General features: G+C 38.8%; 9 protein-coding genes across 16 annotated transcripts in view; 7 read left to right on the top strand and 2 right to left on the bottom strand.

Moving 5' to 3' along the window:
* The window catches only part of LOC129789858 (serine/arginine repetitive matrix protein 1-like), a 982101-nt gene that overhangs the window by 216190 nt on the left and 750455 nt on the right, over positions 1 to 15456 (top strand). The gene's annotated exons all lie outside the window — the stretch shown is intronic.
* LOC129791241 (fatty acid synthase-like) overlaps positions 1 to 15456 on the top strand; it is a 1176504-nt gene that overhangs the window by 740686 nt on the left and 420362 nt on the right. The gene's annotated exons all lie outside the window — the stretch shown is intronic.
* LOC129789856 (glutamine-dependent NAD(+) synthetase) overlaps positions 1 to 15456 on the top strand; it is a 932624-nt gene that overhangs the window by 496806 nt on the left and 420362 nt on the right. The gene's annotated exons all lie outside the window — the stretch shown is intronic.
* LOC129789960 (pupal cuticle protein) overlaps positions 1 to 15456 on the bottom strand; it is a 1201887-nt gene that overhangs the window by 803381 nt on the left and 383050 nt on the right. The gene's annotated exons all lie outside the window — the stretch shown is intronic.
* The window catches only part of LOC129789919 (keratin, type I cytoskeletal 9-like), a 480279-nt gene that overhangs the window by 299546 nt on the left and 165277 nt on the right, over positions 1 to 15456 (top strand). The window lies entirely within an intron of this gene.
* Positions 699 to 1229, top strand: LOC129789980 (ADP-ribosylation factor-like protein 2-binding protein). The gene is made up of 2 exons (XM_055827129.1): positions 699 to 820; positions 882 to 1229. The coding sequence occupies exons 1-2, from the start codon at positions 737 to 739 to the stop codon at positions 1227 to 1229; spliced, it is 432 nt and encodes a 143-aa protein (XP_055683104.1). The 5' UTR covers positions 699 to 736.
* LOC129789852 (nuclear pore complex protein Nup93-1) lies at positions 1210 to 4804 on the bottom strand. The gene is made up of 4 exons (XM_055826934.1): positions 4545 to 4804; positions 4302 to 4482; positions 2386 to 4241; positions 1210 to 1540 (listed from the first exon to the last, which is right to left on the bottom strand). Exons 1-4 carry the CDS (start codon positions 4709 to 4711, stop codon positions 1288 to 1290), a joined length of 2457 nt encoding a protein of 818 aa, XP_055682909.1. The 5' UTR covers positions 4712 to 4804; the 3' UTR covers positions 1210 to 1287.
* LOC129789843 (uncharacterized) lies at positions 4793 to 7866 on the top strand. The gene is made up of 3 exons (XM_055826918.1): positions 4793 to 4905; positions 4962 to 5440; positions 5501 to 7866. The coding sequence occupies exons 1-3, from the start codon at positions 4848 to 4850 to the stop codon at positions 7817 to 7819; spliced, it is 2856 nt and encodes a 951-aa protein (XP_055682893.1). The 5' UTR covers positions 4793 to 4847; the 3' UTR covers positions 7820 to 7866.
* LOC129789834 (myosin-11) overlaps positions 11120 to 15456 on the top strand; it is a 42733-nt gene continuing 38396 nt past the window's right edge. The window contains exons 1-2 of the mRNA XM_055826894.1: positions 11120 to 11421; positions 12276 to 12356. Of these exons, the coding sequence (XP_055682869.1) occupies positions 11239 to 11421; positions 12276 to 12356 (264 nt within the window). The 5' untranslated portion in view covers positions 11120 to 11238. The remainder of the gene's footprint in view (positions 11422 to 12275; positions 12357 to 15456) is intronic.

The following is a 15456-nucleotide window of genomic DNA, read 5'->3' as shown; positions in this document are numbered from 1 at the left end:
GTACATCAGAATAAGGACTATCAGAACAAATTTTCCTTATCAGAAAAGCTTATAGAAGTTTATTTTCATTTTACAAATATGTACTTGAAATCTTTATTAGATATTACGGACTAACTTTTCTAACAAAAATAATGTTTAAAATCTATTTTCTTAACCTAGAACTTTGATGTTCTTTTAAAACTCTTGAAGTTCATCAGGAGTCCTGATTCAGGACACTGATTTCTAACTTGTTAAAAATCTAGTTCTTTTGGCAGTTTCCTAAAATAATCATGGACTAACTTCTTATAAAAAAAAATGGCTCAGAAAGTATTTATTAGAAGTCCATTAGAACTAGCTTTTCTAGCTAGCTGAAAATCTAGGAATAACCTAGTACATCTAGTAATAAACTAAAGTTTTCCATCAACGTTTAAGGACTAATGATCTGCAAACTTTAATATTTTAATTTTAATCCTCTTGGGTCAAGAACTCCTACCTAGCTTATTATCCTTGCTATCTAGAAATCCTAAGAAGCTAGATTTTTTTTAATTTTGCTCGGAATTTTGATGTCCTTTAACGAAATTTCCTGGAATCCTAACAAACCTAAAAAATTCATGAAGAATTTCAATAAGTAAAGAAACTAAACCTTTAAGTATCTAGAATTTTCTTCCGTCCTCAACTCTATCATTCCCAAAGTTTTTTGATCCGTAAACAAACGCATAACAACGGATAACTGACCCCCTTCCTGAACCCAGAAAAAATGTCTTCTTCTCCAGAATCTGAGGATTATTTCGACACTGTTATTGGACACATTGAGGACTTTGTAATAAGTGATGAATTCAAGGTAAGACTCTGTTCTTTTCCTGATCTTAGAATCCTGCAGCTCCTGCTTTTTCCCTTTCCAGAAACTCGTTCAGAACTTCATGCAGTCGCACTACAGAGAATTCGATCGGTGTGAGGAGAACAAAATCGAGTACATGGAGATCTTCAATCAGTACACCGTAGCCATTGAGGGGTATATTGTGGAGAATCTTGTCAGGAGGATGCCTAACTTTGACATGGAGAGATTCACTGAGGAACTCTGTCGGAGAAGAACACAGCTCGATGGAGAAATCTTTGAGCTTCTCTTCTCCCTGACAGACTTCCTGGCCTTCAAAGAACTCATCCTTGACTACAAACTCTACAAGGAGAATCATCTGAGTGATCTGGACAGTGGGATTCAAATTAGTCGCATTTCAAGTTCACTTCTTTAATCAGGAAAATAATTGAATAATAAAAAAAAAGAGGAGGAAAAAAGCTAAATTATCTGGCTCAGTGCATGAGAATCTCCGTCTGAACGAGCTTGTTGTTCGTATCGCCGGGCATTCTGTAGGGAATTGTGGCTCCCATGCTTGTTAGGGCCTTTGCTTGTTCCCGGAGACGTGCCAGGGCACTTTCGCCTGTCATTGAGGGGCTAAATGGAGTCTGAACACCCTTACCTTTGATTGAGCGATACTGCGAATGGAGGATGTCCATTGTTGCCAGCAGGATGTCCGGGAAAACCTTGCAGACTTCTACTCTGAGCCTGAAAAGGAGATTTTTAGGATCTCTTAGCTGCGTTTCAGACAAACCTCAAAATTTTATTCTCGCTATATCTCAGCCCCTATTATAGCTAAAAATCTGAAATTTTTATATGTTGTAGGGGCCATCAATACCTTTCCAATGATACCTCATTTTCGAAAATCGGTCAAGCCGTTTAGTCAATATGGCCGCCACAATTTTTCATCAAAAATCAACCATAACTCGAAAACGGCTTGACCGATTTTGATCAACCCAGGGTCAAATGAAAGCTCTCAACAAACCCTATAACTTTCTAGAATATCCGAAGTTTCAAAAGTGACCGCTAGAGGGCCAAAAATCAAAAACAAAATTTTCGATGAGTTTTCGATGAATATCTCGAAAACGCCATTATCGATTTGCTTCATTTTTTGATCATATTATGGCCTGCTGTAACATCTATTTATTTAAAAAATATATTAAAAAATTTTATGTCGCCATTTTGAAAATATTAAGTTTTAACTTTGACATGTCATATCTCGGGTTCTACAAGTCCGATTTTGATCAACTCAAGCGTAAATGAAAGGTTTCGTGAAGCCCTACAAATGTCTAGAACATTGCAACTTCGAGAAATTGACCGCGAGAGGCTCTAAAATCGAAAACAAAGTTTTCGAAAATTTCGAACTCGAATTTTTCGAAAATGCCATTATCGATTTACTTCATATTTCAATATGTTATAGTTGAGGTTAAGACCTTTCCAAAGATAGCCTAAAATCGAAAATCTATGGAGCCGTTTTCGAGATATGGCGTTTTAAAGATTTCTTGGGGGATGATTTTTCAACTTTTCTTTGGTTTGAATCAATGAATACTCACTCTTTGAAGTTCCTGAGGCAGCTATCGAGGTCAGCCATTGTGAAGGGTACCAGGTTGATCCTGGCCAGCGTCTCCAGGGCCAGCTGATACTTCTTCTCGTGATACTCATCGAAGAACTTGAGGAGATCGTAGAGAATGACGAATGTTGACACAGTTTTCGGATCACATTTCACTTCATCAATGTCATAGCGATCCTTGATGTCTCTCGTGGCTATCTGGATCCTCTCCCGCAGTGATCCTCGCTTGCTGGGCTGACTCACAACCTGACTGAGGAGGATTGACGTGTAGTTGAGCACTTGCTCGTGATTCTCCGCCAAATCGAACATCTTTATGGCATTCTCGAAGATTCCCTTCTTCACCAGCTCATCAGCTACCATCTGACACGCCGCCTTGGGATCCACCTGGACTGATTCGAATTGATCAATCAACCCCCGGGAGCGGATCCCATTGACTTGAATCTTCCCAAAGATGAGATCGTATTCCCCGCATTCAATGGCGAGATCTGTGACACTCAGCAGGAAGAGATTCCTCCCATCGCTGTCCAGGAGATTGCGCAGGAAGAAGAAGTACTGAATGGCTTCCGCCGGGTCGGTAATCTCGAACTTCTTCACGTACAGCATGACGAGGCGAGCGAGATTGAGACGTCGCAGCGGCGGAGGATCCTCCGCATCGACGGACAGGAGAGGCTGACGCACATCCCGGGACCCCCCGAGCATTCCCAGCTCACTCAGAGCCAGAGCAATGTGCACAGCATGCGGCCGGAAGCGTTCAAAGCGCGACAGGAACTCAATAGCCACCTCAAATTGTCCCGTCAGCGCCAGGACTTGGAAGTACAGATGTGGCTGATCATTAGCGTTGAAATGCTTCTCCCCATACTGCTCCAGGATCATCGTTTGAAGCCCCGAATACGTGAGAATCTCCTGATTTGCCTCCGCCTCCATTTGAATGAGCGAAAGCTGAATCCAGAGGAAGTCATCGGAGGTTTTAGCAATGTCCTGGTGTTGCTCGTGAATGTCACACGATCCCACAATGCAGTAGACGACCCTCTTGAAGGGATCTGTGGCATTCCGGATCTGCCGTTTGTACTGCATCTTTATCTGCTGCTCCAACTTCGAGCTGATTCGCTGCTCCGGCTTCCGGAACTTCTCTTCCAGCACCTGGACGACGTCCTCATGCCCCGGGCCGATGAATTCGAGGCACTTCAGCGCCGCCTGGATGTCCCCACAGCGGAGACAGTAGAAAACCATTGGCCAGATGGGCTTCCCATCAATCCGTCCATCCTGGAGCCCAATGTAGTTGAGATTGTCCACATCCCCAAACTTGAGGCGCACAAAGGCGCTCACGAGGTTAAAGGTGTTGGGAACACCGCCCAGCTGAGCCTCCCGGAGGTGTTCAGACACAACCGTGGACATGTAGACCTTGTACCGGTGCTCCAGGTACTTCTTAGCCTGCTGCACGAGCTGCCCACTCTGGGATCTCTGGCGCAGTGGATCCTGATTCCTCGGTGCTGGCATCACATTCACCATATACTTGATAATCTCCCACATCTCCGTGATCTTCGCATCATTGAACTCCTCCGCAACCAGGGCGAACTTTTGCACGAGATTCGGGCGCAAAACTCCCTCAATCACGAGCCGATTGTACTCCAGAACTTCCTTCGCGTAGGCCATCTCCTGGCTGCTGAGACACGAGCGTCCCGTGAGGGAGGTTTCATTGAGAATTGTCTGCTCTGGACCCTTTTGAATCTCAATCCATCCCTGCGACGATCCAATGAGGGCATTCATCAGCTTTACCTTCTCCTCCCTCCAATCGGACACAATGTGATCCCATTTTTGCTTCTGAGCACTCTTGTAGGTCTGAAAAAAGCAAGAAATCCCATTAGAATCCTCCCCGGGAATCCCTTCCGGACAACTAACCTCTTTGTGAACCTCCTCAATGACCGACAGGATGGCATTTTCCTTCTCATTGCGCAGGAAGCTCTGAATGTCCGTATCTGCGATGGGTTCGAGCGGCTCAAAAGTCTTCCGGGAGCTTAGCGTCTCCAGCTTCTGCGTGATCTTTGGCAGATCAATTCCCTTAGATCCGAGCATAATATGCCTGAAAACAAACCCAAATCATTCATCCACATCTCATGGGACAAGCTAAAGAGAACTCCTTACGCCTGAGCATCCTGAGAGCCCATCTCAGACTGGGTGACGCGCGAATGGAGCTCCTGCGCTGCTAAGAGAACCTGCGGCAGTGTTCTCTCCATCCGTGGGATGTCTTCCGTATTCTGCACCTCATTGGTTAGCCTCTGGGCCTGCTGTACCAAAGAATTGAAGTCCATTTTGCCGGCCAGGAATAGTGATTTCACGAGAATTTAGCCAGAAAAACACGCGCCCGGTTTTACCCTGGCTTGCAAACCTAACCTCAATACCTGTTTTTGAGGTTATGTTTGCTTAATGGTAAACAAATTGTAAAGCATGCTGATTGCAGATTCGGGGGCTGTAAAAGTGATCACCTCACAGGAGATTCTCATAGGTAGGTACCAGAAATACTTCCCCGGGATGGATATGACAATTCTGCATACTTTTCAGGTGTGGGCAATCATGTAAAGTACGTAAAATCCGGATGTGAAGCAAAGGTGATTGAGATCAGCACAGATTTCCGTGGAAAAATCCTTGGAATTGAGATTCTGAGGAAGCCTGATGGGATCATAGCTCTTGTTTATGGTGGGAGATACTTGGCAGCCTTTGTGGTAGCTGGTGGGAGTGTTAGGAAGCTCACTGGATGTGAATTCTCTGATCAAATCAGCAGTATTCACTGTGAAGATGATCCTGGAAGTATTTGTGTGATAACTGGGCATAATCTGGCACTCCTGGTGAAGCTTGAGGATGATTTTTCTCTCACTAAAAAGGCAAAATGCGAGGACAATTCAACTCTTTACTGTTCACACGTAGAAGGAGCCAAATGGGAGGATTTTTTGGTTTATTCCGGAACTGCATTGGGCGATGTTATTCTCTGGAAACCAAGCCAGGCTGACACTGGGATTCTCCAGAGATTCACAGCTCACAAGGTAAGAAGTTTCTTTATTACTTTTTTATTTGAAATCTCTTTAATAATTTCTCTTTTTCAGGGAGTTGTCTTCTCAATAACCACCAATGAGGGACTCCTGGTTACCACTTCCGATGATAGATCAGCAAAAATCTGGCAAAAGGAAGAGAATCACATCACCTCCAGGTCAGTAGCTCTCTTTGGTCACAAATCCCGCGTTTTTAGAAGCAAAATCCTCTCAAAAAACAATCAAAAATTCATCCTGACAATTGGGGAAGATTCCAATCTCTGCGTTTGGCATGAATCCGGGAAGTTTCTCTTCCGGAAAGCCCTCTACACTGGGGCAGTCATTTGGAATCTTGACTATGACCCTCAAAGTGAGACTGTCTTCACTTCCGGAAGTGATGGGAATGTCAAGAAGCTCAAATTGAGTGAAATCCTCCGGAAAGGACTCAATGAAAGCCCCCGGAAAGCCCTTTTAGAAGAGAAAATTTCCAAAATTCTCTTCATTGATTGTAAAACTATCCTTATCTTGGCATCTGAGATGTTTATCATGAAACAGGAAGCATCCGGTGAGTGGAAATCCTCCATGAGGATACCCCTTCCGGATATTTATATTTCTCTCATTGAGAATGTTGATGGGAAGGTTCTTATTTGCTCCTCGCATGAAGCTAGAATCCTCAGAGTGAGTGAAAATTCCATTGAGGAAGAGGGAAGGAATGATAATCTCCTGGAAGGCTTAATCAGGACATTCTATCAAATCTCTCCGGGAGAGTTTTTCTTCGTGGATGATCGTGGAAATTGCGGAATCACTGATAAATCCCTCAAGGTCCAGAATCAATTCTCTGTGTCCCTCTGCAAGGATCTTTGGTACACAAAATGGATCACTGTGGCCAAGAAAATTGCTGACTTCCTCCTCCTGGGCGATAGGATGGGGAATCTCCATCTCTGCAGGGTTTCTCCTGGACAAATTGACATGAAGAGTGTCGTTAAGAGCGTTCATGGGACTCTGGGAGTCACTCAGATTCATTTAGAGACAATTTCCAGCGATTCAGCGACGTTTTGGTCTTCCGGCAGGGATGGGTTGCTGCGGATGTTCCTCCTGGACACTGAAAGGGAATCAATGAGGGAGATTTTCACAGAGAAAGTTCCCATTTCCTGGGTGGAGAAGATTATCAGCCGGAAAAATGGGCGGAAGTTAATTCTGGGCTTCAATGATGAGAATCTCATTGTCTGGGAGAAGGATGAGGGCGTTGTGGTGCAGCTGTGTACGGGAGGTGGACACAAATACTGGGATTTCATGCTTAATCCCACAGAAACTTCCGCCAGCATTCTCAGTGTGTGGGATAAGAAGCCTTTCCTGGATGAATTCTCCCTCCCTGACGCATCAGGAAGCTTCCTGGACATTCCTTCGGCAAATTGGCATCACAAATCATGCAATTCCGTGGGAATTATCAGAGAATCCTCCGGGAGAGTGTTTCTAGCTTCCGGAGGGGATGATAACAGCCTGAGAATAAATCTCCTCAATGAGGAGGAAGATTTGCTTCCAGTTTGTGAAGTTTTTACCCACATTTCGAATATTCGCGCCATGGAGGTGATAAATCTCCAGGAAGAGGATGAATTCCTCCTCATTTCCGTTGGGGGGAGAGCCCAAATGTGCGTCACGAAGATCCTACCAAGGAGGAAACCACAAGTTCAGGAATTTATCAATTTTATGCTAAAATCCAGAGATTTTGGGAAGAATCGCCTCAATCAGATGATTGATTTCTGCCCGGAAACTCGCTTTATGTGCCTCCGGATCACTGGGATGGACGTCTTTGTTGGCTGCTCTGATGGCTTCATCAGGAAGTTCTCACTGGAAAAGGACAAAATTCGCTTCATTTCTTCAGTTTTCTACGGGAGGTGCATCCTCAACGTCCAGATTATTGAGAATTTCGGGCAGAAAGTCCTCCTGACTATGGGAACTGATGGGAAGATCCTTTTCTGGGATGTTGAAGAATTCTCCGAGGAATCTCTGCCCTTTGGAAGCCTTCAGCATCACGAGAGTGGAATTAATTGCTTTGATTTGCTGCAGGAAGATGGGAAGATCATTATCCTGACTGGAGGAGATGATCAGAAGATTGTTAAAAGTGTTTTCCGGATTGATGGGAAGCACGTTGTCCAGGAAGAACCCACCAGGGAAGCTTCCCTGCATTTTGCCCAAGTTACAGGACTGAAAATCTCCAGCAGGGCGGAATTCTTCTCCGCAGGAGTGGATCAGAGAGTCCTCAAAGGAAGCTTAGCTGAATTAAGGATTCTTCAGGAGAAATTCACATCAGTTTCAGACCTGAAGGGACTTGAGCTCCTGAACAAGCAGGATGTGTTGGTTTATGGGGCAGGAATTGAGCTAATAAAATTTTAAATAATTTTAATAAATTAAATTTTAAATAAAATTTTATCAAAAAAAGATTTTTTCTTTATTATTTTCTCAATAAATTTTTCATTTTAGAAAGAAAATTCTCTCGAAGGAGTTTCTTCTTCCTTCTCATTATCCTTGCTGAGGATATTAATAGAGAAAAATTATTTATTCGGTGCAGCAAAAAATGAATAATTCTTCCTTTCCTAGAACGCAGGAAATAACTTCCCACGCGACATATTAATTATTTATAAAAGTTCATTAAGAAATCTTCGGATAATCGTCAATGACATCGTTCATTCTTATAAAAATATCAAAACGAGAATGAAGAGATTTCGCTAAATGCTCGCAATGAATTAATTTCAGATTTATTATTAAAGATTTTTCTAGGAGGATCGAGGTTTCTAACCTCAAAAGTTTTATCTTCATTTTCTCTTAAAATAAAATGTTTTTCCTAGTCTTCTTTCGAAGATCTTGAAGTAATGGAACTTCCCTACAGATGTAGAAATTACAAGGGGATGGTTTAACCTCATTTTCAGTGAAGAAAAGTCACTTTTTGTTGAACAAAATGTATGAGGAATTCTCGAATCTCGCTCAATCTCGACCGATTCCCGAGAAACACTTTAACTTTTTTTTATATTAATAAGTCATTTCGATGATGAGATAGGGATTAATCGAAAGCTAATTAAATGTATTTTCGATTGCAAGTAGAATTGTGCAAACTGATCCCTTATTTTGATCGGAAGAACCTGCTGCCTCACTAAAAGTACTGATTTCTTGGGGTTAGACATCCCCCTGAGAAATTATCACGATACGTTTAAAGGCTCCAACAGATGGACGAGAAATTTCTCGTGCGGTGCGGTGCGGCGAGGTTTTCGGCCAATCAGAAGCGAGAGATGGCTCACACACTCTCATCGCACCGTGCGAGAACGTTTTTCGGCCAATCCGAAGCGACGATGGGCCACGAAATCCTCGCCGCACCGCACCGCACGAGAAATTTCTCGTCCATCTGTTGGAGCCTTAAGAGATTTTATTCTGTGACGATTTAAAAAACGATGTCGAATTGGCCACGGTGGCCAGCAAAATCCTCCAAGGGTTAAATGTTTATGTGAAAATCTCTTTCAGCTCCTTTTGCTCCATTTATAGACAAAATTCAACAGTTTTAATGTGTCTTTGCTGAAACTCTCTGTGTCTCTGATTAGCTAAGTTCAGATGACGCTCCGGCTAGATTTTAACTACTTGGAGAACAAGAATTTCTAACCTCAAACTTTGAGCTTAATTTTTTTTTGTAATTGTAAAGAGATTTTCTTTAAACGAACTTCTAGAAAAACTAAAAGTTCTTAAAAGAGTCGAATTGGCAGCCATTACCAGTTTTGTCCTCCAATTTTTAAGCACATTTAGTCGCCATTTTGTTTCTTCATCAATCAATAATTTAAAAAATCAATTTTAAAGAAGAAAAGAGTAATTTCTCGCACAATTACTTCCAATATTCCTCCACAATCACCTCCCTCGCGTTTTCTATCAATTAAAAATCACTTCTTTGCCTTTTCTTTTCCTCTTCATCTCCCACAAAAAACACCACAGTCCTTGTATTTCGTTAGAATCTCATTTAAATGATATTAACGGCAACGCGCTATATAAAAAGGATGCTGAGATGCTCCCTAATACATTTATTGCGTGACCCTCAGTGGATTGATTTTATCTAAATAGAGTGAACAAAAAATAAAATTAGGGAAGAACATAATGTTTAGGCTTCAATTTAAAGTACTCCTATTAGTTATTCTTTTAATTCTCCCACTAAAGGCGTAAGTAGAAGCAAACTAAATACCTCATTTTTGTACAAAATTGACGAAAAAAAATGTTCAAAATCGGATCTCTCTTAATTGATTTAATTCAGACATATGGACACCTATGAGAGTCTCATCTTCATGACCTGCAAATTTAATTCACAAAACGCCGTCAAGACCTCAGAAGAGTGTCCGCATGGGGCTAAATTGAACAACTGCGGTAAGTTGGTGTGCCTAAGAGGACGAGGGGAGATCTGCGGTGAAACGTACTTCGACATAATAAGGCATGGGGAGTGTGCAAGTGGATTAATGTGCTGTGGAAAGTGTGTTGGATGTGACAATGAGAGTTGTGATCAATCCCTATGTAGGCCCAAGAAGCTCTCCCTGACCAAAAGGAGAAATCTCTTCAAACATCGGAGAATTTAGAGCAAAAAAATCACCAATTTCAGTATTTTAAACTAAAAATTCACAAAATATCCTCAAAACCACTAATTATTCATAAAATCATTAAAAATTGTAAAGATATCTGTTTTTGGATCAATTACAATAGCTGTGACGTGCAAGTGAACGAGCTAAATTGTGCTGAAACCTAAAAATTAAAGAAAATTATTAATTTCTTGACTTTCTGGATGATTTTTGTGAGAAAAAAAGCTTGAAGAGATTCAATTTATATGCTGCATTACCATTTTTAAAGAAAAGGTGGAAAAGGTGTAGAAATAACTCAAAAATATGCCAAAAAATGTGAAAAAATGAATAAAAATATGATTTTAATAAAATAAAACGTGAAAAAGAAATGTTTTATTTCTCTTGAGTTTTTGAATGACGAGGATGCTCAAATTATGTTTTATTTTAATGGAAAAAAGGGAAAGAAATTGGGAAATTGTGTGAAAAGCAAATAAATCGGAAAAAAGACAAAGACGCCATTTTGTTTATTTTTCTTGGTTTTCTTTTTGTTTGAAAATTTTCCACGAAAAAACTTGAATTTGTGCTCAATTTATAGACAATTCTACAATTTTATTAATCAATTTTCAGTTTATTAATGAAACAAGCACAAAAATATCGGAAATTCTAGGAAATCAATCAGTTTTCCGTGTTAAACGTAATAAAAATGAAGGGAAAAAAACCTTTAAACCTTAAAGAATAATTTAAAAAAATTAATGGGAATGTTTATCTTTAGAATCCTTTGTCTTTTTATCAACTTTAGTAATAAAAAAATTATTAATTTTAATGTTAAAAAATTGATTTTTTCGGTTTACGAATTTTCTGGTTCATGTGAATCAACCACAAAGTTAAAATAAAGCCTATTTTCTCTTCAATTTTGAAGAAATTAATTCATTTTGATACTTGAAAGTCTTAAACTTTTCAGAGCAGTGCCCCCGAATTTCCCAAGAGTCGCAAAGACATTAATTTTTCCAAGAAAATGAAGAAAACTCATAAAAGTTGGCGCGCTTTTGACGACCGTTGGCGCCATTTTGAATTGTGTGAGCGAGAGAGGTTATGTCTCCCAAATCATCTGGTTGCGTTTGTGTTGATGTTTTGAAAAGTTTTTTTGTGCGAAGAAAATGTTAATTTATTCCTTTGCTGCGTAAAGTGTTTTGAGAAAGTAATTTTGGGGCAAGATAGGAGAATCCGTGAGAGATGTCGTGGCTCAATTTGGACAGCCTCAGCAATATAAAGGGGCAAATAACGAAGGTGATCCAGGAGACGGTCGTTCAGCCAGCACAGGAGGAAGAGGATGAAGTTGACCACGTAGTCAAATTAGAGAATGCCACAAAGAGAGTTGAGGAGCTCACTGAGCTCTGCACAACGCAGGATCAGGAGGTAAATCCTCATTGTTCTCTTGGTGATTTCATTGGGATTCAATGGGGGGAGGCTGGGAAAAAGCCCTGTGAGCAGAAGTGAGGTTAGGGCTGTTTGTTTTTATTCTGCAAAAAGATCTTCTTTTGAGATGTTTCTGCCCTGTTTGGGCATCAAAATGAATCTGAAGAGTTAGTCTGGGATATGAGGAAGAAGATTCATGAGCAGTCAAAGGGAATCACCTTCCGGAAAGGGTTGAAAAAGAGCCTTTCCGGAAGGAACAAGAAGGGGAATAGGATTCCTAACAAAGTAATTGGAAGCTCTGTGAATTTTCCTGGCTTATCGCAAATCTCAAGGACAGTGACAACCCCACAAACCAGTTCCCACAGTCTTCCTCCTGTTTTCCCCCTACAGCGTCCTAATCAATGTTTGCTCAGCACTTGAGTGGAGTTTTTCCTGGGAAAGAACTCACGCGAGGGATTTCATCGGCACACACTTCTCCTAATCAACCCATTTATCGCGATAAAATTGTAAACATATTCAGGCCCCATATGTCCTCCCCCATATCTCATGCTAATCTCAGAGAGACCCACAAACATCACTTTCCCATTTTGCGTCGTTTCTGGCCAGGAGACAGACAATTCACTTCCTTCCCTCTCTCTGTGATTTATTAGCCCTCCACCCCCATCCCCAAATGAGACGCAATTTCCACTAATTGTCACGCACTCTAATTGCTGGATTAGCCTCTGATACCGATCACACTGTCTGCCCAACTGATCCCCATCCCTCATGCCAAAGAAGTAAAAGAAGAAGGAATTCTTGGCATATTTTCATCTGATCCCACGTTTTGGGGTCCCTTTTTGTTTCATCCATTGCAGCTCACGACGCTTCGGAGGCAGATTCTTGAATTACAGCAACAGCAGCAAAGTAAATCCGCTGAATGTGGGCCTGGAAAATCGGTGAGTAAACTTCTTTCTCTCTGCCTCAACGACAATGAATCTGGTCAGCAGAAATGGATCTTCTTCATGCAATACGATCCCATTGATATTTTGAAGGTTTTCTCAGAAAGTATTTTGGAAGTTCTCAAGAGAATGGAATTTAATTTTCTTTTTAAAAAAGTTTGATTGAATTAAAATGTTTTCTTAATCGAAAAATTAAGAAAAATTCAAAGGAAAATGAATTTAAAAGATTCTCAGTAATTTTTGAAGCTCAATTGTAGGAGAAGGAAGATTATTCTTCGAAGGAAAACCTAAAAAGTTAAGATCAGGAGAATAATTTAAATAATTCACAAGATATGCTGGTTCAGGTGTCTCAGAAAATTCAAAGATTTATTTCCATTTCAATAAAATCTTTTACTTTAAAATATCTTAAATTAAAATGTCAATAAAAGACTTAAATTTTAAAGTGAAAATCAGGTGAAGAAATCGAAGAATCAAAAATAAAATGCTAAGATTGTATAATTTTTTATTCGAATAATCTTCTTTGATTTAAACACTAAAAAAGGAACTAGAAAAAGAATATTACTTAACATTATTTTTAAAGAATTTTTTTACATTTGTCTTGAAACTGTTAACGTATTTTCGTGAATTTTTTCAATGAAAAATTAAACTTACATATTAAATAAAATCTAAGAAAGGTTTTAATACAAAATAAAAAAAAAACAAACTGTTCTCACGAAAAGGATAAAAAACTTGAAGTTTTAATTTAAGAGAGTTTCAATTAAGCAGTTCAAGCTCTAAACTTTTGGAAATATTTAATTTCTCTGACTTAAGAAAGCTCTTCATCCCTTGAAAACTTTAATTTTAGATAAATAATTTAAATATTCCACGAATTTCAATTAAGATTTATTTGTCTTAGAAATTCTCTTATTTCAGGAGTTAAATTCACTTTTAAATTAACCAAATTAACACTTTTTACTCTAATTTCTTTGAAAATTTTATAATTTACAAGTCAATTTTTAAGAAAATTCTTAAACAATTATGAAGTCTTTTTTTGTGTTTGAAAAGAAAATTAAATAGATTCCAAAAAAAGCAAAAATTATAAGATAAAATAGACCCCCTCTTATTTTAAGAGTTTTACATAATTTGTCGAAGTTTTGCTTTAATTTTAAGTGAATTTTTTTAGTTTTTTAAATGAATTGAAATTTCTTTATATTCAAATTGGGTTTCTTATGATTATTTAATTATCATTTCTATCCCATTAAATATTATGAATGTCTTTTAAACTCTCTTACTTTAAGAGTTTTTTTTTAAATGGGCCCATTTCAGTTTCTAAAGCTTCCTGATTTATTTATTTATTAAAAATCTCTAATATTTTGTTATAATATCTTTTACTTGAAATTATATTTTAATTTATTACCAATTAGAAAATCTCTTATTTTGAGAGATCATCCTACATTTAAATATTTTACAAGATTTTTGTCAACTTTAGGGACACTCAACTCAGCCAATCCTGTGAATTTATTCTCTCTTCGACACTCAACACTTTATATTTATGCATAAAATGAATTTCTTTTTGCAATTTATTCCTTCAAATAATTCCCATTTTAATCTCTCTCCGCCATCCCAGGTGTGTGGAATATTTTATGCCGAAGGTCTCCCCTAAAATTATTTTCATATTTTTATATTCATTTTTTTTTATCACAAAGCTCACCTCGTCCATTTGAGTGCGCGGTGTCCCCTCTATCTTGCATATTGATTATTTGATAAGAGAAAAGAGAGAGAATTCGAAGGGAATTTATCATGAAAATTATGTGTGTGTACTTTAGGGGGAGAAATCCTTATCATGAGCTGTATGTGTGCTTTATATCCAATATTTACATTCAACTCCTCTTTTTTTTATCATCGCCATATATCTTCTTTTTTCTCTCTGAAAAAAAAATCATTCGCCGCGTATTGAGGATTTATTTTTGATGGGGTTTTTTTGAGGAATTTTTCGCACGGTATTGCAAATCTTTCTTGAAGGGTTTGGAAGGAAACTTCAAAGAGGAAATTCCTTAGAAAATGTCGTTACTACTGACCAAAAAAAATGTCGTCCACGTTGGCAGCAATTTAATGGGAGATTTTTGGGTCTACTGATCATACAACTGCACAATTGTTTGCTAATTAAATGGCAGAATTTTCGTGTTATCAAGCAACTACTTGAGCGGATCGGTGTTGTGGTAAAAGGAAAGAAAAAAAAAGATGATGAGACGCGCATATTTTTTGTCGTTTTCCTCTTTATCAAACCCACTATCTATGTTGCTATGGTTCCATGACTGATGAGTAGACCCGGGAATGGGGGTAGGTGATTTGCATATAGTGTGATGGGATATAAAAGAGCGACCACCTATGCTAATTGTTCACAACTTTTTCTACCATCACCCACAGTTCCAATCACTCGCGCCACCTTTCCTCACCAACTGTCCCACCATTCAGTATTTAATCACCTCCATAACCAGCCAGTTTTTTCCACACACACTCTCTTTCTCTTTCCCTTTTCCTGGTCGGTAATTTCCATACAAAAACCCCCATCTATACCATCCCCATTTGCCCATAGGATTTATTTTTATGTGGCACACGAGGGTTAAAATTTAAAAGAGAAAAAAGTGTGATTAGAATAATTTTGAATAAAATAAATTGACAAGGAGATTCACAGTGATAAATTTCACGATTGAGTCATCGTGAGTTTTGTGGTTCTAAATTGAGTGCATATCAACAGGAAGCAGCTGCTTTTAGTCTCTTTTCTTTTGAGTCTGAGTAAGTTTTTAGCGTATTTTTATTTTTAAAATTTATATCGTTTTAAAAGTGTTTTTTAATATTTTTAATTTTTAATTGAGACGAAAAATTAGATTCAATTTTTGTTTCGTTAATTTGTGTATAAGAATTATTCCAGTTGAATTGAGAGTTTAATTTTAACTTTTTGAAGTCAGAATTGATGTCAGTTCTTTAATTTTTTAATTAACCAAGATATTGAGCATTATTCAGCGACCAAGAAATCCTTAAAATTTTAGAATTTTGTACTAAAAATTCAAGATTTTAAGCAAATTTCAAGGATATCTTGGTCGCTGAATAAGAACCA

This window comes from Lutzomyia longipalpis, chromosome 2 (genome assembly GCF_024334085.1).
Source record: "Lutzomyia longipalpis isolate SR_M1_2022 chromosome 2, ASM2433408v1".
In the NCBI taxonomy this organism is placed as follows: domain Eukaryota; kingdom Metazoa; phylum Arthropoda; class Insecta; order Diptera; family Psychodidae; genus Lutzomyia; species Lutzomyia longipalpis.
This window is presented reverse-complemented; position numbering and strand designations above follow the sequence as displayed.

Excerpts from the sequence above, each read along its gene's own strand:
- LOC129789980 (XM_055827129.1), top strand. The coding sequence starts at position 737 with ATGTCTTCTTCTCCAGAATCTGAGGATTATTTCGACACTGTTATTGGA. Across the intron at positions 821-881 it reads TAATAAGTGATGAATTCAAG|AAACTCGTTCAGAACTTCAT; the intron begins GTAAGACTCTGT and ends TTCCCTTTCCAG.
- LOC129789852 (XM_055826934.1), bottom strand. The coding sequence starts at position 4,711 with ATGGACTTCAATTCTTTGGTACAGCAGGCCCAGAGGCTAACCAATGAG. Across the intron at positions 4,242-4,301 it reads TTGAGGAGGTTCACAAAGAG|ACCTACAAGAGTGCTCAGAA; the intron begins GTTAGTTGTCCG and ends TGCTTTTTTCAG. Across the intron at positions 1,541-2,385 it reads TGCCTCAGGAACTTCAAAGA|GCTCAGAGTAGAAGTCTGCA; the intron begins GTGAGTATTCAT and ends TCTCCTTTTCAG.
- LOC129789843 (XM_055826918.1), top strand. The coding sequence starts at position 4,848 with ATGCTGATTGCAGATTCGGGGGCTGTAAAAGTGATCACCTCACAGGAG. Across the intron at positions 4,906-4,961 it reads CTCACAGGAGATTCTCATAG|GTGTGGGCAATCATGTAAAG; the intron begins GTAGGTACCAGA and ends CATACTTTTCAG. Across the intron at positions 5,441-5,500 it reads AGAGATTCACAGCTCACAAG|GGAGTTGTCTTCTCAATAAC; the intron begins GTAAGAAGTTTC and ends TCTCTTTTTCAG.